This window comes from Oncorhynchus gorbuscha, linkage group LG07 (assembly GCF_021184085.1).
Source record: "Oncorhynchus gorbuscha isolate QuinsamMale2020 ecotype Even-year linkage group LG07, OgorEven_v1.0, whole genome shotgun sequence".
NCBI lineage: Eukaryota > Metazoa > Chordata > Actinopteri > Salmoniformes > Salmonidae > Oncorhynchus > Oncorhynchus gorbuscha.
In genome coordinates, this window is record NC_060179.1 from 5201459 (window position 1) to 5227393 (window position 25935).

At 43.3% G+C, this 25935-nt stretch overlaps 1 protein-coding gene across 1 annotated transcript in view; it reads left to right on the forward strand.

The window, feature by feature from the left end:
- The window catches only part of LOC124039450 (transient receptor potential cation channel subfamily A member 1-like), a 102663-nt gene that overhangs the window by 43766 nt on the left and 32962 nt on the right, over positions 1-25935 (forward strand). Inside the window, exons 9-20 of the mRNA XM_046355419.1 lie at positions 4808-4856; positions 6981-7080; positions 7591-7691; positions 12913-13082; positions 14690-14854; positions 15174-15288; positions 16773-16939; positions 17329-17419; positions 18011-18070; positions 20520-20618; positions 22939-23009; positions 23340-23499. Coding sequence (XP_046211375.1) covers positions 4808-4856; positions 6981-7080; positions 7591-7691; positions 12913-13082; positions 14690-14854; positions 15174-15288; positions 16773-16939; positions 17329-17419; positions 18011-18070; positions 20520-20618; positions 22939-23009; positions 23340-23499 — 1348 coding nt within the window. The remainder of the gene's footprint in view (positions 1-4807; positions 4857-6980; positions 7081-7590; positions 7692-12912; positions 13083-14689; positions 14855-15173; positions 15289-16772; positions 16940-17328; positions 17420-18010; positions 18071-20519; positions 20619-22938; positions 23010-23339; positions 23500-25935) is intronic.

A 25935-nucleotide genomic window follows, 5' to 3' on the forward strand; every position in this document is an offset into this window, starting at 1 on the left:
CCAGCCGAGGTCTACATATCCGTGCAGATCAGTGCAGATCAGTGCAGATCAGTGCAGATCAATGCAGATCAGTGTGGAACAGTGCAGATCAGTGCAGATCAGTGCAGATCAGTGCAGATCAATGCAGATCAATGCAGATCAGTGCAGATCAATGCAGATCAATGCAGATCAATGCAGATCAGTGCAGATCAGTGCAGATCAGTGCAGATCAATGCAGATCAGTGCAGATCAATGCAGATCAATGCAGATCAGTGCAGATCAATGCAGATCAGTGCAGATCAGTGCAGATCAGTGCAGATCAATCCAGATCAGTGCAGATCAGTTCAGATCTGTACAAATCAGTAAAGATAAGTGCAGATCTGTACAAATCAGTGAAGATAAGTGCAGATCAGTGTACAAAAGAAGTCAGTGAAGATTTTTGACCAGTGACCATAGGGATCTATAGGGTGCTCTTTGGAATAATATGAAATCAGTGGATTAGGCAGTATGGTGAAATAAAGTGCTTTCGGAAAGTACGCAGACCCTTGAAATTTTGACATTGCAGCCTTATTCTAAAATGGATTTGAAAAATAAATTTCTTACCCCATGATGACATCACAATACCCCATAATGACATAGACATCGCACCCCATTTTTGACCAGTGACATCACAATACCCATAATGGGATCTACCCATAATGACATCACAATACCCCATAATGACATCACAATACCCCATAATGACATCACAATACCCATAATGACTTCACAATACCCATTGACTTCACAATACCCATAATGAATAATATGGGCTCTGTTCAAATGTAGTGCACTATGTAGGGAATAGGGTGCCATTTGGGCCATTAGGCAGTATGGTGAAATACCCATAATGACTGACATCACAATACCCCATAATGACTTCACAATACCCATAATGACATCACAATACCCCATAATGAAAGTACGCAGACCCTTTGACTTTTCCAGATTTTGTTACATTGCAGCCTTATTCTAAAATGGATTTGAAAAATAAATCCTCAGCAATCTACACACAATACCCCATGATGACATCACAATACCCCATAATGACATCACAATACCCCATAATGACATCGCAATACCCCATAATGACGTCACAATACCCATAATGACATCACAATACCCATAATGACTTCACAATACCCATAATGACATCACAATACCCATAATGACATCAATACAAATGACATCACAACCCCATAATGACATCACAATGACCCATAATGACTTCACAATACCCATAATGACATCACAATATCACAATACCCCATAATGACATCACAATACCCATAATGACTTCACAATACCCATAATGACATCACAATACCCATAATGACATCACAATACCCATAATGACATGACATTCACAATACCCATAATGACATCACAATACCCCATAATGACATCAATACCCATAATACCCCCATAATGACATCACAATACCCATAATGACTTCACAATACCCATAATGACATCACAATACCCCATAATGACATCATAATAATGACTTCACAATACCCATAATGACATCACAATACCCATAATGACTTCACAATACCCATAATGACATCACAATACCCATAATGACATTCACAATACCCATAATGACATCACAATAAATGACATCACAATACCCCATAATGACATCACAATACCCCATAATGACATCACAATACCCATAATGACATTACAATACCCCATAATGACATCACAATACCCATAATGACATCACAATACCCATAATGACCCCCATAATGACTTCACAAATGACATTACAATACCCCATAATGACATCCATAATGACATCACAATACCCCATAATGACATCACAATACCCCATAATGACATCACAATACCCATAATGACAATTCACAATACATTTTGCAAATGTATAAAAAATCAAACAGAAAACCTTATTTGCATCATATTCAGACTTTGCTGAGTTCATCTTGTTTCCATCAATCTTCCAAATTTTCATATCCACCTAAATTTAACAGCCACCTGTGGTAAATTCAATTGATCGGACATGATTTGGAAAGAAGGTCTCAAGTTGACAGTTCATGTCAGAGCAACAACAAAACCATGAAGTCTTGTAGTGAAATGCAGTGGCATCAAACCTGTGAAAACCATCTTGATGTATTTGATACCTTTTCAAACCAGAGTCCGTCCTCCAGTTGCCACCAACCTCCTGTGCTGTCTATATAGGGCAAATGGTAGGGCCAGTCTTACCCAACTCTAGTCCCCAAACAGTCAGTAGTGGGAAGAAAAATCCTCAAACCCAAACAGTCAGTAGTGGGAAGAAAAATACCCAACTCTAGTCCTCGAGTATCCCAAACAGTCAGTAGTGGGAAGAAAAATACCCAACTCTAGTCCATACTCAGTAGTGGGAAGAAAAATAAAACTGCCATACTTGTGTAAAAGTAAAGATACCTTAATAGAAAATGACTCAAATAAAAGTGAAATTCACACAGTAAAATACTACTTGAGTAAAAGTCTAAAATAATTAGTTTTTTTTAAATATACTTAAATATCAAAAGTATATTTAATTGCTGAAATATCAAAGTAAAAGTATAAATCATTTCAAATTCCTCACATTAGGCAAACCAGATGGCACAATATCTTTATTGATTTTTATTTACAGATAGCCAGGGGCACGCTCCAACACTTAGATATCATTTACAAATGAAGCATTTGTGTTTATTTTGTAACATCCCTATTGTCCGATAGATCAGAGGCAGTAGGGATGACCAGAGATGTTCTCTGTTTAGTGAGTCCTCCAGATCAGAGGCAGTAGGGATGACCAGAGATGTTCTCTGTTTAGTGAGTCCTCCAGATCAGAGGCAGTAGGGATGACCAGATATGTTCTCTGTTTAGTGAGTCCTCCAGATCAGAGGCAGTAGGGATGACCAGGGATGTTCTCTGTGTAGTGAGTCCTCCAGATCAGAGGCAGTAGGGATGACCAGGGATGTTCTCTGTTTAGTGAGTCCTACAGATCAGAGGCAGTAGGGATGACCAGATATGTTCTCTGTGTAGTGAGTCCTCCAGATCAGAGGCAGTAGGGATGACCAGGGATGAGTCCTCTCTGGGATTTGTTCTCTGTTTAGTGAGTCCTCCAGATCAGAGGCAGTAGGGATGACCAGATAGTTCTCTGTTTGAGTCCTCCAGATGAGTCCTACAGATCAGAGGCAGTAGAGATGACCAGAGATGTTCTCTGTTTAGTGAGTCCTACAGATCAGAGGCAGTAGAGATGACCAGAGATGTTCTCTGTTTAGTGAGTCCTACAGATCAGAGGCAGTAGGGATGACCAGGGATGTTCTCTGTTTAGTGAGTCCCATAGATCAGAGGCAGTAGATGACCAAAGATCTTCTCTTGAATTGGACCATTTTCCTGTCCTGTTAAACATTCAAAATGTAACGAGTACTCTAGCTTTCCAGGTAAATGTATGGAGTAAAAAGTACATTATTTTCATTGGGAATGTAGTGAAGTGAAAAATAAATGTGGTCAAAAATATGAATAGCAAAGTGAAGTACAGTCACCACTATGCTTAAAAACATGGAACATTTGGAACATTTTGTATTCTGTACAGGCTTCCTCCTTTTCATTTTGTCGTTCAGGTGTTGTGGAGTAAATATAATGTTGTTGATCCAGCCTCAGTTTTCTCCTATCTCAGCCGATAAACTCTATAAGCATTTTAAAATTACCATTGACCTGAGCGTTTTCCTTCCTCTTCAGTAACTGGAAGGAGGCCTGTATCTTTGTAGTGATGGGTGTATTGATACACCATCCAAAGCCTAATTAATATCATCAATCAAAGGGAGATTTAATGTGTGTTTATTTTTACCCATCTACCAATACTGTATTTGTCTTTAGTTGTGAGGTATTGGAAAACCTCCCTTGTCTTTGTGGTTGAATCTGTGTTTGAAATCCACCGCTCGGCTGCAGGAACTTACATATATTTTGTGTGTGTAAGATATGTACAGAGATGAGGTTATCATTCATACATTGTGTTTAATACTATTATCACACACAAAGAGTGAGTCCATGCATCTTATTATGTGGTTTGTTAAGAACATGTTTACTCCTAAACTTATTTTTTTGGCCATAACAAAAGGATACTTATTGACTCATTGGGTGGCAGGGTAGCTTAGTGGTTAGAGTATTGGACTAGTAACCGGAAGGTTGCAAGTTCAAACCCCAGAGCTGACAAGGTACAAATCTGACAAGGCACAAATCTGACGTTCTGCCCTGTAACAGGCAGTTAACCCACTGTTCTTAGGACGTCATTGAAAATAATAATTTGTTCTTAACTGACTTGCCAAGTTAAATAAAGGTAGAAAAAAAAAATCATTTCAAACTTACATATATTTTGTGTGTGTAAGATATGTACAGAGATGAGGTTATCATTCATGTGATTTAATAAAAAATCGTAATAAATAATTCCATTTCAACATTATTTTTTTTTGGAAACATTACAAGGTACAAATCTGACAAGGCACAAATCTGACGTTCTGCCCTGTAACAGGCAGTTAACCCACTGTTCTTAGGACGTCATTGAAAATAATAATTTGTTCTTAACTGACTTGCCAAGTGTGTGTGTGATTTAAAAAAATCGTAATGTGTGTGTGTGTGTGTGTGTGTGTGTGTGTGTGTGTGTGTGTGTGTGTGTGTGTGTGTGTGTGTTGGCCAGTGACAAAACAACAACAGGTCGGTAAACACAACAAAACGTGGGAAAAGTAAAGGGGTAGCGAATACTTTCTGAACCCACTTTGGTGTGATTCTTTTTATCCAGGTCAACCATATTCGATCACAAGGAGTTGGCGGAGTACCTCATTTCAAAGGTAAATACAGTACACACACACATGCACAAACCTACGCACGCACACACACACAGAAACACACACACACACATCAGAGTTGGCGATGTACCTCATTTCAAAGGGTTAACACTACAGTAATATAGTAAAGTCCCATGTAAAATAAGAGCACCTTCTCCCAGCTGCCCACTGCACTGAGGCTAGAAAACACTGTCACCACCGATAATTCTACAATAATTGAGAATTTCAATATGCATTTTTCTTCAGCTGACCATGCTTTCCACCTGGCTACCCCTATCCGGGTCAACAGCTCTGCACCCCCACCGCAACTTGCCCAATCCTTCCCCATCTCTCCTTCACCCAAATCCAGTCAGTTGATTTTCTGAAAGAGCTGCAAAATCTGGACACCTACAAATCACCTGAGCTAGACAATCTGGACACTCTCTTTCTAAAACTATCCGCTACAATAGTTGCAACCCCTATTACTAGCCTGTTCAACCTCTCTTTCGTATTGTCTGAGATCCCCAAAGATTGTAAACCTGCCGCGGTCATCCCCCTCTTCGAAAGGGGGGGACACTCGAGACCTAAACTGCTACAGACCTATATCTATCCTACCCTGCCTTTCTATGGTCTTCGAAAGCGAAGTTAACAAACAGATTACCGACCAAATCCCATCGTATCTACTCTGCTATGCAATCTGGTTTCAGAGCTGGTCATGGCTGCACCTCAGCCACACTCAATGTCCTAAACGATATCATAACCGCCATCGATAAAAGACAATACTGTGCAGCCGTTTTCATCAACCCAGCCAAGGCTTTCAACTCTTGTCAGTCACCTCATTATTATCGGCAGACTCAACAGCCCTGATTTCTCAAATGACTGCGTCGCCTGGTTCACCAACTACTTCACAGAGAGAGTTCAGTGTGTCAAATCGGAGGGCCTGTTGTCCGGACCTCTGACAGTCTCTATGGGGGTACCACAGGGTTCAATTCTCGGGCTGACTCCTTTCTCTGTATATATCAACGATGTCGCTCTTGCTGCTGATGACTCTCTGATCTACCTCTACACAGAAAGACACCATTCTGTATACCTCTGACTCTTCTTTGGACACTGTGCTAACTAACCTCCAGATGATACATCTCTCCTTCTGTGGCCTCCAACTGCTCTTAAAACTAAATGCATTCTCTTTAATCGCTCGCTGCCCGCACCTGCCCACCCGTCTAGCATCACAAATTGGATGCAGTCTATCACAGTGCCATCCATTTTGTCACCAAGCCACATTTTCTATCCACTACTGCGACCTGAATGCTCTCGTTGGCTGGCCTCACTCAAATTCGTCACCAAACCCACTGGCTCCAGGTCATCTATAAGTCTTTGCTAGGTAAAGCCCCGCCTTATCTCAGCTAACTGGTCACCATAGCAGCACACACCCATAGTACGTGCTCCAGTAGGTATATTTCACTGGTCACCCCCAAAATCAACTCCTCCTTTGGCCGCCTTTCCTTCCAATTCTCTGCTGCCAATGACTGAAACGAATTACAAAAATCACTGAAGCTGGAGACTCATATCTCCCTCACTAACTTTAAGCATCAGCTGGCAGAGCAGCTTACAGATCATTACACCTGTACATAGCCCATCTGTAAATAGCCCACCCAACTACCTCACCCCCATATTGTTATATATTTGTTTTGCTCCTTTGCACCGCAGTATCTCTACTTGCACATTCATCTTCTGCACATCTGTCACTCCAGTGTTTAATTGCTATATTGTAATTATTTCACCACTACGGCCTATTTACTGCCTTAACTCCCTTATCTTACCTCATTTGGTTGCACTGTATATAGACTTCTCTATTGTGTTAATGACTGTACGTTTGTTTATTCCATGTGTAACTCTACAATGTTGTTTGTGTCACGCTACTTTGCTTTATCTTGGCCAGGTCACAGTTGCAAATGAGAACTTGTTCTCAACTGGCATACCTGGTTAAATAAAGGTTAAAAAAAAAAAAAATAGCCCAGAAACCGTCTCGCATAATGTGCTTCTGAATCCTAATAGACTGTGTGTCCAAATGGCATCCGATTCCCTACAAAACAATAGTGCACCATATAAGGCATAGAACTTAACTTGTATTGCATGTTGTGTTGACAGGGTGCAGACATTGACTACATAGACTGTAAGGGTCTTTCTCCCCTGCTGCTGGCTACTAACTGTGGAGCCTGGAGATCTGTGGCTCTTCTGTTGTCCAAAGGTCAGCTTTTAGACTCAATCAATAACGGAATTCAAATGCAACACATTTGTGGAATGAACTCAGGTTGTGGAGTGTGTGTCTGTCTGTGTGTGTGTGTGTGTCTACGTGTCTGTCTGTGTCTGTGTCTGCTTGTCTGTCTGTGTGTGTGTGTCTACGTGTCTGTCTGTGTGTGTGTGTGTGTCTGCATGTCTGTCTGTGTGTGTGTCTGCATGTCTGTCTGTGTCTGTCTGTGTGTGTGTGTGTGTGTGTCTGCGTGTCTGTCTGTGTGTGTGTGTGTCTCCGTGTCTGTCTGTGTGTTGTGTCTTTTTGTGTGTGTGTGTGTGTGTGTGTGTCTACGTGTCTGTCTGTGTGTGTCTGTCTGTGTGTCTACGTGTCTGTCTGTGTGTGTGTGTGTGTGTCTGTGTGTGTGTCTACGTGTCTGTCTGTGTGTGTGTCTACCTGTCTGTCTGTGTGTGTGTGTCTGTCTGTGTGTGTGTCTACGTGTCTGTCTGTGTGTGTGTGTGTCTTCAGGTGCCAACGTCAACATAAAGGACAAGTCGGGATGTAACTTCCTTCACCTGGCCATCCTGCAGCCCAAAGGCCTAAAGAACCTCACAGGAGACATCTTACAGGTAACACAACCTAGCATTAGATGTAACAGGTACCCTAACAACTGGTATCCAATGGTAGCAGTGCTTGGAAAGTTACTTTGCCTTCAGAAAGTGATCATACCCCCTTGACCTATTCCACATTTTGTTACAGCCTGTATTCCACATTGTGTTGTGTCATAGCCTTTATTGTGTTGTGTCATAGCCTTTATTCCACATTGTGTTGTGTTAAAGTCTTTAGTCAACATTGTGTTGTGTTACAGCCTTTATTCCACATTGTGTTGTGTTACAGCTTTTATTCCACATTGTGTTGTCATAGCCTTTATTCCACATTGTGTAGTGTTACAGCCTTTATTCCATATTGTGTTGTGTTACAGCCTTTATTCCACATTGTGTTGTGTTACAGCTTTTATTCCACATTGTGTTGTGTTATAGCCTTTATTCCACATTGTGTTGTGTTATAGCCTTTATTCCACATTGTGTTGTGTTACAGCCTTTATTCCACATTGTGTTGTGTTCTAGCCTTTATTCCACATTGTGTTGTGTTACAGCCTTTATTCCATATTGTGTTGTGTTACAGCCTTTATTCCACATTGTGTTGTGTTACAGCCTTTATTCCACATTGTGTTGTGTTACAGCCTTTATTCCATATTGTGTTGTGTTACAGCCTTTATTCCACATTGTGTTGTGTTACAGCCTTTATTCCACATTGTGTTGTGTTACAGCCTTTATTCCACATTGTGTTGTGTTACAGCCTTTATTCCACATTGTGTTGTGTTACAGCCTTTATTCCACATTGTGTTGTGTTACAGCCTTTATTCCACATTGTGTTGTGTTACAGCCTTTGTTCCACATTGTGTTGTGTTACAGCCTTTATTCCACATTGATTGCATTTAGTTTTATTTCCCATCCATCCACACACAATTCCTCAGAATGTCAAAGTGAAAATATGTTTTATTTCTTTATTTCATGTTAGCAAATCTATTGAAAATGAGATACAGAAATATCTCACTTACATATTCACAGCCCTGAGTCAATGCTGTGTGGAAGCATCTTTTGGCTTAGATTACTGCTGTGAGTGTTTATGGGTAAGGCTCCTAGAGCTTTCCACACTTGGATTGTACAACATTTGCCTGTATTTATTTTCAAAATTCTTCATGATCATTGCCACACAACCATTTGCAGGAGTTTTTCTCTGCTTTTCTCAAAGATCTTTGTTTCTTTTAAAACTTGTTAACGATTACAAGCATACCCATAACGTGATGCAGCCACCACTAAAACTTGTTAACGATTACAAGCATACCCATAACGTGAAGCAGCCACCACTAAAACTTGTTAACCCATAACGTGATGCAGCCACCACTAAAACTTGTTAACGATTACAAGCATACCCATAACGTGATGCAGCCACCACTAAAACTTGTTAACGATTACAAGCATACCCATAACGTGATGCAGCCACCACTAAAACTTGTTAACGATTAAAAGCATAGCCATAACGTGATGCAGCCACCACTAAAACTTGTTTACGATTACAAGCATACCCATAACGTGATGCAGCCACCACTAAAACTTGTTAACGATTACAAGCATACCCATAACGTGATGCAGCCACCACTAAAACTTGTTAACGATTACAAGCATACCCATAACGTGATGCAGCCACCACTAAAACTTGTTAACGATTACAAGCATACCCATAACGTGAAGCAGCCACCACTAAAACTTGTCAACGATTACAAGCATACCCATAACGTGATGCAGCCACCACTAAAACTTGTTAACGATTACAAGCATACCCATAACGTGATGCAGCCACCACTAAAACTTGTTAACGATTACAAGCATACACATAACGTGATGCAGCCACCACTAAAACGTGTTAACGATTACAAGCATACCCATAACGTGATGCAGCCACCACTAAAACTTGTTAACGATTACAAGCATACCCATAACGTGATGCAGCCACCACTAAAACTTGTTAACAATTACAAGCATACCCATAACGTGATGCAGCCACCACTAAAACTTGTTAACGATTACAAGCATACCCATAACGTGATGCAGCCACCACTAAAACTTGTTAACGATTACAAGCATACCCATAACGTGAAGCAGCCACCACTAAAACTGGTTAACGATTACAAGCATACACATAACGTGATGCAGCCACCACTAAAACTTGTTAACGATTACAAGCATACCCATAACGTGATGCAGCCACCACTAAAACTTGTTAACGATTAAAAGCATACCCATAACGTGATGCAGCCACCACTAAAACTTGTTTACGATTACAAGCATACCCATAACGTGATGCAGCCACCACTAAAACTTGTTAACGATTACAAGCATACCCATAACGTGATGCAGCCACCACTAAAACTTGTTAACGATTACAAGCATACCCATAACGTGATGCAGCCACCACTAAAACTTGTTAACGATTACAAGCATACCCATAACGTGAAGCAGCCACCACTAAAACTTGTCAACGATTACAAGCATACCCATAACGTGATGCAGCCACCACTAAAACTTGTTAACGATTACAAGCATACCCATAACGTGATGCAGCCACCACTAAAACTTGTTAACGATTACAAGCATACCCATAATAACCACTAAAACTTGTGATGCAGCCACCACTAAAACGTGTTAACGATTACAAGCATACCCATAACGTGATGCAGCCACCACTAAAACTTGTTAACGATTACAAGCATACCCATAACGTGATGCAGCCACCACTAAAACTTGTTAACAATTACAAGCATACCCATAACGTGATGCAGCCACCACTAAAACTTGTTAACGATTACAAGCATACCCATAACGTGATGCAGCCACCACTAAAACTTGTTAACGATTACAAGCATACCCATAACGTGAAGCAGCCACCACTAAAACTGGTTAACGATTACAAGCATACACATAACGTGATGCAGCCACCACTAAAACTTGTTATCGATTACAAGCATACCCATAAAGTGAAGCAGCCACAACTAAAACTTGTTAAAAAGCTTGTGATGCAGCCACCACTAAAACTAACGATAAAGCATACCCATAACGTGATGCAGCCACCACTAAAACGTGTTAACGATTACAAGCATACCCATAACGTGATGCAGCCACCACTAAAACTTGTTAACGATTACAAGCATACCCATAACGTGATGCAGCCACCACTAAAACTTGTTAACGATTACAAGCATACCCATAACGTGATGCAGCCACCACTAAAACTTGTTAATGATTACAAGCATACCCATAACGTGATGCAGCCATCACTAAAACTTGTTAACGATTACAAGCATACCCATAACGTGAAGCAGCCACCACTATGCTTGAAAAGATGGAGAGTGGTACTCAGTGGCTTGTACTCATGTGGTACTCATGTGGTACTCATGGCTTGTACTAGATTTTCCAAAAACATAACACTTTGTTTACTGGACAAAAGAGTATTGCTTTCCCACATTTTGTGCAGTACTACTTTAGTACGGTGCAGTAGCGGTGCATTGGTAAAACCACAGAGGAAGTGAAGCCAGGGGTAAAAAGCCATATAACAACCTATGTGTTGTGATAATTGCTTTGCTTGCTCTATAACCTGTTAGTTATTATGCCTTGACACCTTAACATATGTAGTGTATTCGGAAATTATTCAGACCCTTGACTTTTCCCAATTTTTTTTACATTACAGCCTTATTCTAAAATGGATTTTAAAAAGTCTTCATCAATCTACACACAATACCCCATAATGACATCACAATACCTCATAATGACATCACAATACATCATAATGACATCACAATACCTCATAATGACATCACAATACATCATCCTGACATCACAATACCCCATAATGACATCACAATACATCATCCTGACATCACAATACCTCATAATGTCAAAGCAACAAAAGGTTTTTAGAGACGTTAACAAAAAAAAAAAAAAAAAACACACAAATACCTCATTTGCATAAGAATTCAGACCCTTTGCTATGAGACTCGAAATTGAGCTCAGGTGCATTCTGTTTCCATAGACCATCCTTGAACTCTTTCTACAACTTGGAGTCACCTGTGGTAAATTCAATTAGACATGATTTGGAAAGGCACACACCTGTCTATATAAGGTCCCACAGTTGACAGTGCAGGTCAGAGCAAAAACCAAGCCACGAGGTCGAAGGAATTGTCCGTAGAGCTCCGAGACAGGATTGTGTCTAAGCACAGACCCTGGGAAGGGTACCAAAACATTTCTGCAGCATTGAAGGTCCCCAAGAACACAGCGGCCTCCATCATTCTTAAATTGAAGAAGTTTGGAACCACCAAGACTCTTCCTAGAGCTGGCCGCCTACGGTGAAGCATCGTGACGGCAGCATCATGTGGTGGGATGTTTTTCAGCGGCAGGGACTGGGAGACAAGTCAAGATCGAGGGAAAGATGAACGGAGCAAAGTACAGAGAGACCCTTGATGAAAACCTGCTCCAGAGTGCTGAGAACCTCAGACTGGGTTGAAGGTTCGCCTTCCAACAGGACAATGACCATAATCACACAACGAAGACATAAGCCGGAGCCGCTTCAGAACTCTAAATGTCTCTGAATGTCCTCGAGTGGCCCAGCCAGAGCCCGGACTTGAACCAGATCGAACATCTCTGGAGAGACCTCAAAATACAGGTGCAAGAAAAGTTTGTGAACCCTTTGGAATAACCTGGATTTCTGCATTGATCACTCATAATATGTGGTCTGATCTTCATCTAATTTACAGTATTGGACTAACACAATCTGACTAAACCAACACAAACTTTTTCTTACAACTGTAGCTGTGCAGCGACGCTCCCCAGCCGACCTGATAGAGCTTGAGAGGATCTGTAGAGAAGAATGGGAAGCATAATGCCTTCTGCTGACAATCCTTTTCTGCCAGCTGAATATACACTGCCTATTGTTAAAGAAAACTAAATGTTCTCTCTGTCTGTTTCTAGTATCAAATGACGTTGGATTACTCTCTGTGATAGTTTAATAAAAGCATTTAGAGGTTTGCCAAATGCCTCAGCCTTCAGCTGTTGCCTACTTTAGCTACAGTACTGGCCGAGACAGAATGAATCAGACTTAAAGGTCTTTAGTTGACCTTTTGGGTGGGACAGTCTGTCTGTCTATCTGCTCTCAGGAAGTCACGGTTGTAGTGTGTGTGTGTGCCGTGTGTGTACATATCTGTTTACTTACGTGTGTGTGTCCTGCCCCCTACAGCACAGCAGCATGATGGATCTGTTGAGTACTGAAGACAACGAGGGCTGTACTCCTCTCCACTACGCCTGCAGACTGGGTATCCACGAATCGGTCAAGAACATCCTGGTTCTACAGGTCTCTCTGGACCGCAAGTCCAAGGACAAGAAGTCAGCCCTGCACTTCGCTGCCCAGTGAGTGGGGTTAGGTCTAGTGGTGTTAGGTCTAGTGGTGTTAGATCTAGTGGTGTTAGATATAGTGGTGTTAGGTCTAGTAGTGTTAGGTCTAGTGGTGTTAGATCTAGTGGTGTTAGGTCTAGTGGTGTTAGATCTAGTGGTGTTAGATCTAGTGGTGTTAGGTCTAGTGGTGTTAGATCTAGTGGTGTTAGGTCTAGTGGTGTTAGGTCTAGTGGTGTTAGGTCTAGTGGTGTTAGATCTAGTGGTGTTAGGTCTAGTGGTGTTATGTACAAGAAGTCTGCCCTGCACTTCGCTGCCCAGTGAGTGGTGTTAGATCTAGTGGTGTTAGATCTAGTGGTGTTAGATCTAGTGGTGTTAGGTCTAGTGGTGTTAGGTATAGTAGTGTTAGGTCTAGTAGTGTTAGATCTAGTGGTGTTAGGTCTAGTGGTGTTAGATCTAGTGATGTTAGATCTAGTGGTGTTAGATATAGTGGTGTTAGATCTAGTGGTGTTAGATCTAGTGATGTTAGATCTAGTGGTGTTAGATCTAGTGGTGTTAGGTCTAGTGGTGTTAGATCTAGTGGTGTTAGATCTAGTGGTGTTAGATCTAGTGGTGTTAGATCTAGTGGTGTTAGATCTAGTGGTGTTAGATCTAGTGGTGTTAGATCTAGTGGTGTTAGGCCAGTGGTGGATGCATTGCCGAGACATCAATCCATTCCAGAAGTCAGTGCCACATTTTCATTTTCACTCCAATTCTCAGACATTATTTACAAAATATGCATTTGTGTTTAATGAGTCCGCCAGACCAGAGGCAGTAGACATGACTTTGTGTTCTCTTGATAAGTGCATGAATTTGACAATTTGACAATCTTCCTGTCCTGCAAGACATTGAAAATGCAATGAGTACTATAGGTTGTCAGGGAAAATATATGGAGTAAAAAGTTCAATATTTTCTTTAGGACTGTGGTGAAGTAAAGGTTGTCAAAAATATAAATAGTTGTAAGGGTGCGTGTTGGAGGCAGGGAAGTCAGGCACAGGAGATCGAACTCGGTATAAAACGGAGCCGTTTTAATAAGTGCTCAAAACTCAGAAAACCAAAATATACAAAATAATACAAGTGGGTACAAAACCCGTCGCACACCAGAACATATCTGGCACATAGCTTACAAACAAACTATCACCGACAACGACAGTGAGGGGGAACAGAGGGTTAAATACACAACATGTAATTGGTTACTACATGATTCCATATGTGTTATTTCATAGTTTTGATTTCTTCACTATTATTATACAATGTAGAAAATAGAAAATGTTAAGATAAACCTTGAAATAAGTAGGTGTGACCAAACTTTTAAATTTGAATATAAAATAAGAGAGTTGCACACTCTAGGAGCGCAGATGCAAAAATGTGTACAAACTTTTGACCAATACTGTATATTTTTTCCTCCCCCTCATCCCACTCTCTCTCACACACACACACACACACACACACACACACACACACACACACACACACACACACACACACACACACCCACACACACACACACACACACCCCCTAACTCTCCTTTCATCAGAAATGTTCATATTAACACCAGGTATAACTCTAACTCTCTTCTCATCAGGTATGGTCGTATTAACACCTGCCAACGTCTGCTGGAGACCATCACAGAGTCCCGCCTGCTGAACGAGGGGGATGATAGAGGCTTGACTCCCCTACACCTGGCCTCTCGAGGTGGACACGCCAAAGTGGTGGAGCTGCTGCTTCGTAAAGGAGCTCTCTTTCACAGGTGCACTAACACACGTCTGTACATGACTAGGCTGTTCACAGTGAGGAAGGCAGTGGCACAGATTTTGTTTTTAAAGGTTTGCAACAATCTGTAAATATTGACGTAGGATTAGGATCACCAACATTTCTGTAAATGTCCTAAAAGCCCCTGAAAAATCCCGGATAGAATATTACTAGAAGCAGGTGGGAATATATAGGTAACCCGGGATTCTTCAACTGGGAATTCTGGGAAATGTAGCCTCATTTTTCAACCCTACATGGAGAATGTAACGGTGTGTTATTGTCACTGGTGTATTCTGTCTCGTCTCTGTCTTCCTTAGTGATTACAAAGGGTGGACTTGTTTACACCATGCGGCGGCAGAAGGATACACCCAGACCATGAAGATCGTCCTGGGCACCAACATCAAACTACTGGACAAGCTGGATGAGGATGGGGTTCGGACAACCTTTGTTTTATTCAGACCACTGTCGTGTCTCTGACATCTTGTTTCTGTCTCTGACATCTTTGTGATGACAAGCTATTTTATCAAATCGGTTACCTAATCAGACAACCTTTATGTTTCATTCAGACAACCTTTACGTTTCATTCAGACAACCTTTACGTTTCAATCAGACAACATTTACGTTTCAATCAGACAACCTTTACGTTTAATTCTCCATTCGGGGAGGTAGGAGTATTTGGCGGGTGAGTTCTACTGTGACTCTCTCACCTCCCATACTGCATGGTCAGGGAGACAAGAGGCTCTGCAAGGAATTTATGAGTCATTAAACTGCCCTGCTCCCTCCCTCCGTCATGACACAACCTTTACGTTTCATTCAGACAACCTTTACGTTTCATTCAGACAACCTTTACGTTTCATTCAGACAACCTTTACGTTTCATTCAGACAACCTTTACGTTTCATTCAGACAACCTTTACGTTTCATTCAGACAACCTTTACGTTTCATTCAGACAACATTTACGTTTCATTCAGACAACCTTTACGTTTCATTCAGACAACCTTTACGTTTCATTCAGACAACCTTTACGTTTCATTCTGTCTTTCTCTAAGTTCAGGACATATCAGTTTCGGATACACAATGACATTTCTATTCTGACAACCTGTGAATAACATTCAACAACATGACATTTAGCCTTTCATTCTAACAGCATGACATTTAGCCTAGCTAGACATTCTAACAGCATGACATTTAGCCTAAGTTCAGACATTCTAACAGCATGACATTTCCTAGCTAGCATTCTAACAGCATTTGAATAACATTCTAAACAGCATGACATTTAGCCTAGCTAGACATTCTAACAGCATGACATTTAGCCTATCTAGACATTCTAACAGCATGACATTTAGCTAAGACATTCTAACAGCATGACATTTAGCCTAGCTAGACATTCTAACAGCATGACATTTAGCCTAGCTAGACATTCTAACAGCATGACATTTAGCCTAGCTAGACATTCTAACAGCATGACATTTAGCCTATCTAGACATTCTAACAGCATGACATTTAGCCTATCTAGACATTCTAACAGCATGACATTTAGCCTATCTAGACATTCTAACAGCATGACATTTAGCCTATCTAGACATTCTAACAGCATGACATTTAGCCTAGCTAGACATTCTAACAGCATGACATTTAGCCTAGCTAGACATTCTAACAGCATGACATTTAGCCTAGCTAGACATTCTAACAGCATGACATTTAGCCTAGCTAGACATTCTAACAGCATGACATTTAGCCTAGCTAGACATTCTAACAGCAATCATCACCCCTGTTGGAAGCAAGATTATTTATTTTGAAATGTTTTTATTCTGCAGAGACTTCTCAATGAATGAAGGAATCATTAAACGTTCCTCGAGATGTGTTGATTAGGTGACGATGTGAATTCACAAATCTTGTGTTGTTGTTCTGATCAGAACACAGCACTGCACGTGGCAGCCAGGGAGGGACAAGTAGCTGCAGTGAGACTGTTGCTGCAGAGAGGGGCGGAGATCAGCCTCAACAAGAGCCACGCCTCCTTCTTTCACGAAGCACTGCAACACAGGAGGAAGGATGTGGTCAATGCCATTATTGACAGTGACAGGTTTGATCAGTCATGTGGGCTGAGGGTTGCAAAATTGCCCAAATCCCCTAGGTTTTGGTTCCTGGTTGGAACATTCCAGAGGGTTAGGTTCAGGTCATCATCAACAGGAACTGGTTAGCAGTTTCCTGGAATTAGGAGGGAGTAAGCAGGTAATCTATAGTCCTCCAACCAACATTTCTGGAACACCTACAGATTTACTGGAATTTTACAACCCCAGTTCAGTCGGTCCCTAACCCTTTTGTGTCCTGACTAGGTCAGGCCATCAGGACAGGAACAACTCTGGGCCCTGTAAATCTAGATACTTTCAAAGACTTGTAAATGTTCTTGGTTCCTTCCGGATTAGCACAGTGCTGTGACCATGCATAGTTTGTTTGTTTTTTTAATTGCAGGTTTAGTGACACCCTGAGGACGTTCAAACATGATGCTGGCCAACGTTGTCCAGTGTTGGAACTGGTTGACTTGCTGCCAGAGTCTTGCAAGGTTTGCCCTCACACACCTGAACAATTCCAATAGAGTATATTATTGCAAAATGATGGCAACATGCAGCAATGAACCAGTGTAAACACTGGATATGCCTACGGTCTGTAGTCATCTTTGGTTCTCAGTCAACTGACTCGATTAAAACAACGTTGTTTGATGATATGCTTTGACTTTATAAACAAATCTGTAGGAAAAGTTTGCAGCGTTGCAAAATTCCAGAAACTTTCCTAAAATTCCCTGTTTTCCATGAAATCCCAGTTGGAAGTTTCCAAAGTCAAAATCAGGAGGGAATTAAGTCAGGAGGGAATTAAGTCAGGAGGGAATTAAGTCAGGAGGGAATTAAGTCAGGAGGGAATTAAGTCAGGAGGGAATTAAGTCAGGAGGGATTTAAGTGAGGAGGGATTTAAGTCAGGAGGGATTTAAGTCAGGAGGGATTTAAGTGAGGAGGGATTTAAGTGAGGAGGGATTTAAGTGAGGAGGGATTTAAGTCAGGAGGGATTAAGCAGGAAAGTTTATGTAATTTTGCAACGCTAACCAACGGTGATTAAACAGATGATAATGTCCCCTGTTATCTCCTTGTAACTTGCTCAGCACCTACTGGACTGCTGCATCAGAGAGTCAAAGGATGACGACAACAGTCCTGACTATCACGTGTGTAAATTATATTGTGTGTCTTTAATTGTGAAACGTTAAGTCTTAGTGTCGCTGCCACGCAACGCCACCCTACACACGCTACCTGTTATTCACGCCTCTATGAAGAGGGAACGCCACCCTACACACGCTACCACGCTACCTGTGAAGAGGGAACGCCACGCCACGCTATGAAGACGCCTCTATGAAGAGGGAACGCCACCCTACACACGCTACCTGTTATTCACGCCTCTATGAAGAGGGAACGCCACCCTACACACGCTACCTGTTACGCACGCCTCTATGAAGAGGGAACGCCACCCTACACACGCTACCTGTTATTCACGCCTCTATGAAGAGGGAACGCCATCCTACACACGCTACCTGTTACGCACGCCTCTATGAAGAGGGAACGCTACGCCACCCTACACACGCTACCTGTTACGCACGCCTCTATGAAGAGGGAACGCCACCCTACACACGCTACCTGTTATTCACGCCTCTATGAAGAGGGAATGCTACGCTACACACGCTACCTGTTATTCACGCCTCTATGAAGAGGGAACGCTACCCTACACACGCTACCTGTTACACACGCCTCTATGAAGAGGGAACGCCACCCTACACACGCTACCTGTTACGCACGCCTCTATGAAGAGGGAACGCTACGCCACCCTACACACGCTACCTGTTATTCAAGCCTCTATGAAGAGGGAACGCTACGCTACGCTACAGACGCTACCTGTTACGCACACCTCTATGAAGAGGGAACGCTACGCCACCCTACACACGCCACCTGTTACGCACACCTCTATGAAGAGGGAACGCTACGCTACGCTACAGACGCTACCTGTTACGCACACCTCTATGAAGAGGGAACGCTACGCCACCCTACACCGCTACCTGTTACGCACACCTCTATGAAGAGGGAACGCTACGCCACCCTACACACGCTACCTGTTATTCAAGCCTCTATGAAGAGGGAACGCTACGCTACCCTACACATGATACCTGTTACGCACATCCTAGCCTACACACGCTACCTGTTACTCACGCCTCTATGAAGAGGGAACGCCACCCTACACACGCTACTTGTTACGCATGCCTCTATGAAGAGGGAACGCCACCCTACACACGCTACCTGTTACGCATGCCTCTATGAAGAGGGAACGCTACGCTACCCTACAGACGCTACCTGTTACGCACGCCTCTATGAAGAGGGAACGCTACGCCACCCTACACACGCTACCTGTTACGCACACCTCTATGAAGAGGGAACGCTACGCCACCCTACACACGCTACCTGTTACGCACGCCTCTATGAAGAGGGAACGCTACGCCACCCTACACACGCTACCTGTTACACACGCCTCTATGAAGAGGGAACGCTACCCTACACACGCTACCTGTTATGCATGCAGCTATGAAGATGGAAGGCCACCCTACACACGCTACTTGTTACGCACGCCTCTATGAAGAGGGAACGCCACCCTACACACGCTACCTGTTACGCACGCCTCTATGAAGAGGGAACGCTACGCTACCCTACACACGCTACCTGTTATTCAAGCCTCTATGAAGAGGGAACCTGTTATGCTACCTGTTACGCACACCCTACCCTACACACGCTACCTGTTACTCACGCCTCTATGAAGAGGGAACGCCACCCTACACACGCTACCTGTTATTAACGCCTCTATGAAGAGGGAACGCTATGCTACCCTACACACGCTACCTGTTATTCACCTGCGCTCTATGAAGAGGGAACGCTACGCTACCCTACACACGCTACCTGTTACACACACCCTACCCTACACACGCTACCTGTTACTCACGCCTCTATGAAGAGGGAACGCCACCCTACACACACTACCTGTTACGCACGCCTCTATGAAGAGGGAACGCTACGTTACCCTACACATGCTACCTGTTATTCAAGCCTCTATGAAGAGGGAACGCTACGCTACCCTACACATGCTACCTGTTACTTACGCCTCTATGAAGAGGGAACGCTATGCTACCCTACACACGCTACCTGTTATTCACGCATCTATGAAGAGGGAACGCTATGCTACCCTACACACGCTACCTGTTATTAACGCCTCTATGAAGAGGGAACGCTATGCTACCCTACACACGCTACCTGTTACGCACACGCTACCCTACACAGGCTACCTGTTATTCACGCCTCTATGAAGAGGGAACGCTACGCTACCCTACACACGCTACCTGTTATTCACGCCTCTATGAAGAGGGAACGCTACCCTACACACGCTACCTGTTATTCACGCCTCTATGAAGAGGGAACGCTAAGCTATCTACACACGCTACCTGTTACGCACACCTCTATGAAGAGGGAACGCAACACTACCCTACACACTTAAAACTGTATAACTATAGCAAAGGATAGACTTATTTGCTCTCACTTTTTCATACAATTACAAATGTTGTTGTTCTTTCTATTGTGTAGATTGAGTACAATTTCCAGTGGCTTCAGGCACCGATAGCACTAAAGAAACACGCAAAGACTGACGAAAGCCTGAAGGTCCAGCCCCTCGCCGCTCTGAATGTAAGTAGTTCCAATACCAGTACAATACTCTCTCCTTAGCTTTCTAAGGCTCACCGGGGTTCTGGGCATCAAGATCACCAGGGTTCTGGAAGGTGAACTAAACCTGCTGTTCTCTCTCTCTGAGGAGACGGTGAACTAGAACCTGTTGTTCTCTCTCTCTCTGAGGAGATGGTGAACTAGAACCTGTTCTTCTTTCTCTCTCTCTCTCTGAGGAGATGGTGAACTAGAACCTGTTCTTCTTTCTCTCTCTCTCTCTCTGAGGAGATGGTGAACTAGAACCTGTTGTTCTCTCTCTCTGATGAGATGGTGAACTAGAACCTGTTGTTATCTCTCTATGAGGAGATGGTGAACTAGAACCTGTTGTTCTCTCTCTCTGATGAGATGGTGAACTAGAACCTGTTGTTCTCTCTCTCTGATGAGATGGTGAACTAGAACCTGTTCTTCTTTCTCTCTCTCTCTCTGAGATGGTGAACTAGAACCTGTTGTTCTCTCTCTCTGATGAGATGGTGAACTAGAACCTGTTGTTCTCTCTCTCTGATGAGATGGTGAACTAGAACCTGTTGTTATCTCTCTCTGATGAGATGGTGAACTAGAACCTGTTGTTATCTCTCTCTGAGGAGATGATGAACTAGAACCTGTTCTCTCTCTGAGGAGATGGTGAACTAGAACCTGTTCCTCTTTCTCTCTCTGAGGAGATGGTGAACTAGAACCTGTTGTTCTCTCTCTCTGATGAGATGGTGAACTAGAACCTGTTGTTATCTCTCTCTGAGGAGATGGTGAACTAGAACCTGTTGTTATCTCTCTATGAGGAGATGGTGAACTAGAACCTGTTCTCTCTCTCTGAGGAGATGGTGAACTAGAACCTGTTCTTCTCTCTCTCTGAGAGATGGTGAACTAGAACCTGTTCTTATCTCTCTCTGAGGAGATGGTGAACTAGAACCTGTTGTTCTCTCTCTATGAGATGGTGAACTAGAACCTGTTGTTATCTCTCTCTGAGGAGATGGTGAACTAGAACCTGTTGTTATCTCTCTATGATGAGATGGTGAACTAGAACCTGTTGTTCTCTCTCTCTGATGAGATGGTGAACTAGAACCTGTTGTTCTCTCTCTCTGATGAGATGGTGAACTAGAACCTGTTGTTCTCTCTCTCTGATGAGATGGTGAACTAGAACCTGTTCTTCTCTCTCTCTGATGAGATGGTGAACTAGAACCTGTTCTTCTTTCTCTCTCTCTCTCTCTGATGAGATGGTGAACTAGAACTTGTTGTTCTCTCTCTCTCTCTCTGAGGAGATGGTGAACTAGAACCTGTTCTTCTTTCTCTCTCTCTCTCTGAGGAGATGGTGAACTAGAACCTGTTGTTCTCTCTCTCTGATGAGATGGTGAACTAGAACCTGTTGTTCTCTCTCTGATGAGATGGTGAACTAGAACCTGTTCTTCTCTCTCTCTGATGAGATGGTGAACTAGAACCTGTTCTTCTTTCTCTCTCTCTCTCTGATGAGATGGTGAACTAGAACTTGTTGTTCTCTCTCTCTCTCTCTCTCTGATGAGATGGTGAACAAGAACCTTTTGTTCTCTCTCTCTCTGAGGAGTTGGTGAACTAGAACCTGTTGTTCTCTCTCTCTCTGAGGAGTTGGTGAACTAGAACCTGTTGTTCTCTCTCTCTCTGAGGGGTTGGTGAACTAGAACCTGTTCTTCTTTCTCTCTCTCTCTCTGAGGAGATGGTGAACTAGAACCTGTTGTTATCTCTCTCTGAGGAGATGGTGAACTAGAACCTGTTGTTCTCTCTCTCTGAGGAGATGGTGAACTAGAACATGTTGTTCTCTCGATGGTGAACTAGAACCTGTTGTTCTCTCTCTCTGAGGAGATGGTGAACTAGAACCTGTTCTTCTTTCTCTCTCTCTCTCTGATGAGATGGTGAACTAGAACCTGTTGTTCTCTCTCTCTGATGAGATGGTGAACTAGAACCTGTTGTTATCTCTCTCTGATGAGATGGTGAACTAGAACCTGTTGTTCTCTCTGTCTGAGGAGATGGTGAACTAGAACCTGTTATCTCTCTCTGAGGAGATGGTGAACTAGAACCTGTTCTTCTTTCTCTCTCTCTCTGAGGAGATGGTAAACTAGAACCTGTTCTTCTCTCTCTCTCTCTCTCTCTGAGGAGATGGTGAACTAGAACCTGTTGTTCTCTCTCTCTGATGAGATGGTGAACTAGAACTTGTTGTTATCTCTCTCTGAGGAGATGGTGAACTAGAACCTGTTGTTATCTCTCTCTGATGAGATGGTGAACTAGAACCTGTTCTTCTCTCTCTCTCTCTCTCTCTGAGGCGATGGTGAACAACAACCGCATAGAGCTCCTTACACACCCCGTCTGCAAGAAATACCTGGAGATGAAGTGGTCAGTATTCACAGCGTTCTAGGCATGCATCCTAAATGGTACCCTATTCCCTACATAGTGCACTACTTTTAACCAGGGCCCTATGTAAACCTATTCCCTACACAGTGCACTACTTTTAACCAGGGCCATATGGAACCCTATTCCCTGCATAGTGCACTACTTTTAACCAGGGCCCTATGGGAATGTATTACAATTCTTCTATGAAGTGGTCAGTAATTAGAGTACAGTTGCACAAAACATTTTTTTTACCTGAATATTTTCTTGCTCTGTTTCAGAGTGATGGAGGTTTCCTTTTTTGTGTTCATCGATTCTTCTATTTCCTAACTCCAGGGTGGCCTACGGGAGCATTGCTCACCTTCTGAACCTGTCCGTGTACCTGCTGGGTCTGCTTCCTCTCACCCACCTCATAGTGAGCCTGAGACCCAGCCTGGACTACACCGGCCCTGACAACAACACAGCTGTCACCATGGTGCCCATTTCCTTCCGAGAGGTACTGTACTGTACGCTAATACCCGGTTATCAAACGGGGGGGTGTTGGGCTAGTGAATAATACAAGATGGAATAAAAATAACATTAAATTGTTACGATGTACAGGTCTAGTGGGCAAACAGTTTAATGGAGGGGGTTTTCATTCGGTAGCATATGAATTAACACACTACTATAGAACACCATTTCCCTCTCTGTCCTGGGGATTCATCAACATCATCAGTGTTTAATATTATATGTCTACTGCCAGGGCAAAAAAAAATACATGTTTACACCTTAAGGTCCTGAGGGACGAGTTTGGGAAAAGCAGCTATAGAACGACAGGTGCCTATAAGGTCAATGTTGCAGGTTATTGAGTCAATTCATAAAACACATGACAACTGTCTCTAGATATTGAAGAGGCAAGACACCCAGAGGTCTCACAGGACACACTATAGGGACTACCGCCCAAGTGGCACCAGCTTCCCATATAGGGACATAGGGGGCTGGTCTAAAGTAGTGCATTATATATAGGGAATAGGGTCCCATAGGGCTCTGGTCTAAAGTAGTGCATTATATATAGGGAATAGGGTGCTATTTGGGATACACTCTAGGTGATGTCATGGTAGAGATGATGTGTTCACTCCTCACTTCCCGATCCAGTATGAGAAGGAGAAGACTATTATTAATGTGGCCTTGTTGGCCAGAGCCTCGTTTAACAGAGCCTCGTTGGCCAGGGCCTCATTTACCAGAGCCTCGTTGCCAGGGCCTTGTTGGCCAGGGCCTTGTTTCCCAGAGCCTTGTTGGCCAGAGCCTCGTTTCCCAGAGCCTTGTTGGCCAGGGCCTTGTTTCCCAGAGCCATGTTGGTCAGGGCCTCGTTTCCCAGAGCCTTGTTGGCCAGGGCCTCGTTTCCCAGAGCCTTGTTGGCCAGAGGCTCGTTTCCCAGAGCCTTGTTGGCCAGAGCCTCGTTTCCCAGAGCCTTGTTGGCCAGAGGCTCGTTTCCCAGAGCCTTGTTGGCCAGAGGCTTGTTTCCCAGAGCCTTGTTGGCCAGAGGCCCAGAGCCTTGTTGGCCAGAGGCTTGTTTCCCAGAGCCTTGTTGGCCAGAGCCTTGTTTCCCAGAGCCTTGTTGGCCAGAGGCTTGTTTCCCAGAGCCTTGTTGGCCAGAGGCTTGTTTCCCAGAGCCTTGTTGGCCAGAGGCTTGTTTCCCAGAGCCTTGTTGGCCAGAGGCTTGTTTCCCAGAGCCTTGTTGGCCAGAGGCTTGTTTCCCAGAGCCTTGTTGGCCAGAGGCTTGTTTCCCAGAGCCTTGTTGGCATTAAGATCATAGCTAGAACCATATGATATCTTTAGTAGCTGTTTCCCAACCCCATTGTTACTAAAGTTACACTTGAAAACGCTTGTAATGTACCGACTTCCTACGACAACTCGTAGAACAGCTACCTTCAGAGAGTATTCGCACCCCTTGACTTTTTCCACATTTTGTTGTGTTTTAACTATTCTTACCCATCTAGACACAATACTCCATAATGACAAAGTGCAAACATGTTTTTAGAAATTAACCTGAAATACAGAAATATCTCATTTACATAAGTATTCACAGCCCATGAGACAAAACGTTAAAGTCTCTAAACACAGAATCAGTAGGTTTATCTGTCTCTCTTTGACCGCCGATAACCTCAGAACAAAGTAGACAAAATAAACTAAGTCGCCAATGTCTTTTCAACTGTTGCGAAGAATAAAAACTATGTCTCAAATGAAAACCCAACATTATTGTCACGTTTTATCAAGGTGGGTGGAATCAGGCGCAGTGAGCAGGTTTCAGTGATTCGATAGTTTATTCTCCAGCGTACAAAAACACAACCCAACACACAGACTGAATAATTCAACAACGGATCAAAATAGAAGAGAAATAAAGAGGGGTGCAACTCTCCCTCTCTCCTCCTTCCTGTCTTTCCTTCTCCCTCTCTCCTCCCTCCTGTCTTTCCTTCTCCCTCTCTCCTCCTTCCTGTCTTTCCTTCTCCCTCTCTCCTCCTTCCTGTCTTTCCTTCTCCCTCTCTCCTCCCTCCTTCCTGTCTTTCCTTCTCCCTCTCTCCTCCTTCCTGTCTTTCCTTCTCCCTCTCTCCTCCTTCCTGTCTTTCCTTCTCCCTCTCTCCTCCCTCCTTCCTGTCTTTCCTTCTCCCTCCTTCCTGTCTTTCCTTCTCCCTCTCTCCTCCCTCCTGTCTTTCCTTCTCCCTCTCTCCTCCTTCCTGTCTTTCCTTCTCCCTCTCTCCTCCTTCCTGTCTTTCCTTCTCCCTCTCTCCTCCCTCCTTCCTGTCTTTCCTTCTCCCTCTCCTCCCTCCTTCCTGTCTTTCCTTCCCCCTCTCTCCTCCCTCCTGTCTTTCCTTCTCCCTCTCTCCTCCCTCCTGTCTTTCCTTCTCCCTCTCTCCTCCCTCCTGTCTTTCCTTCCCCTCTCTCCTCCCTCCTG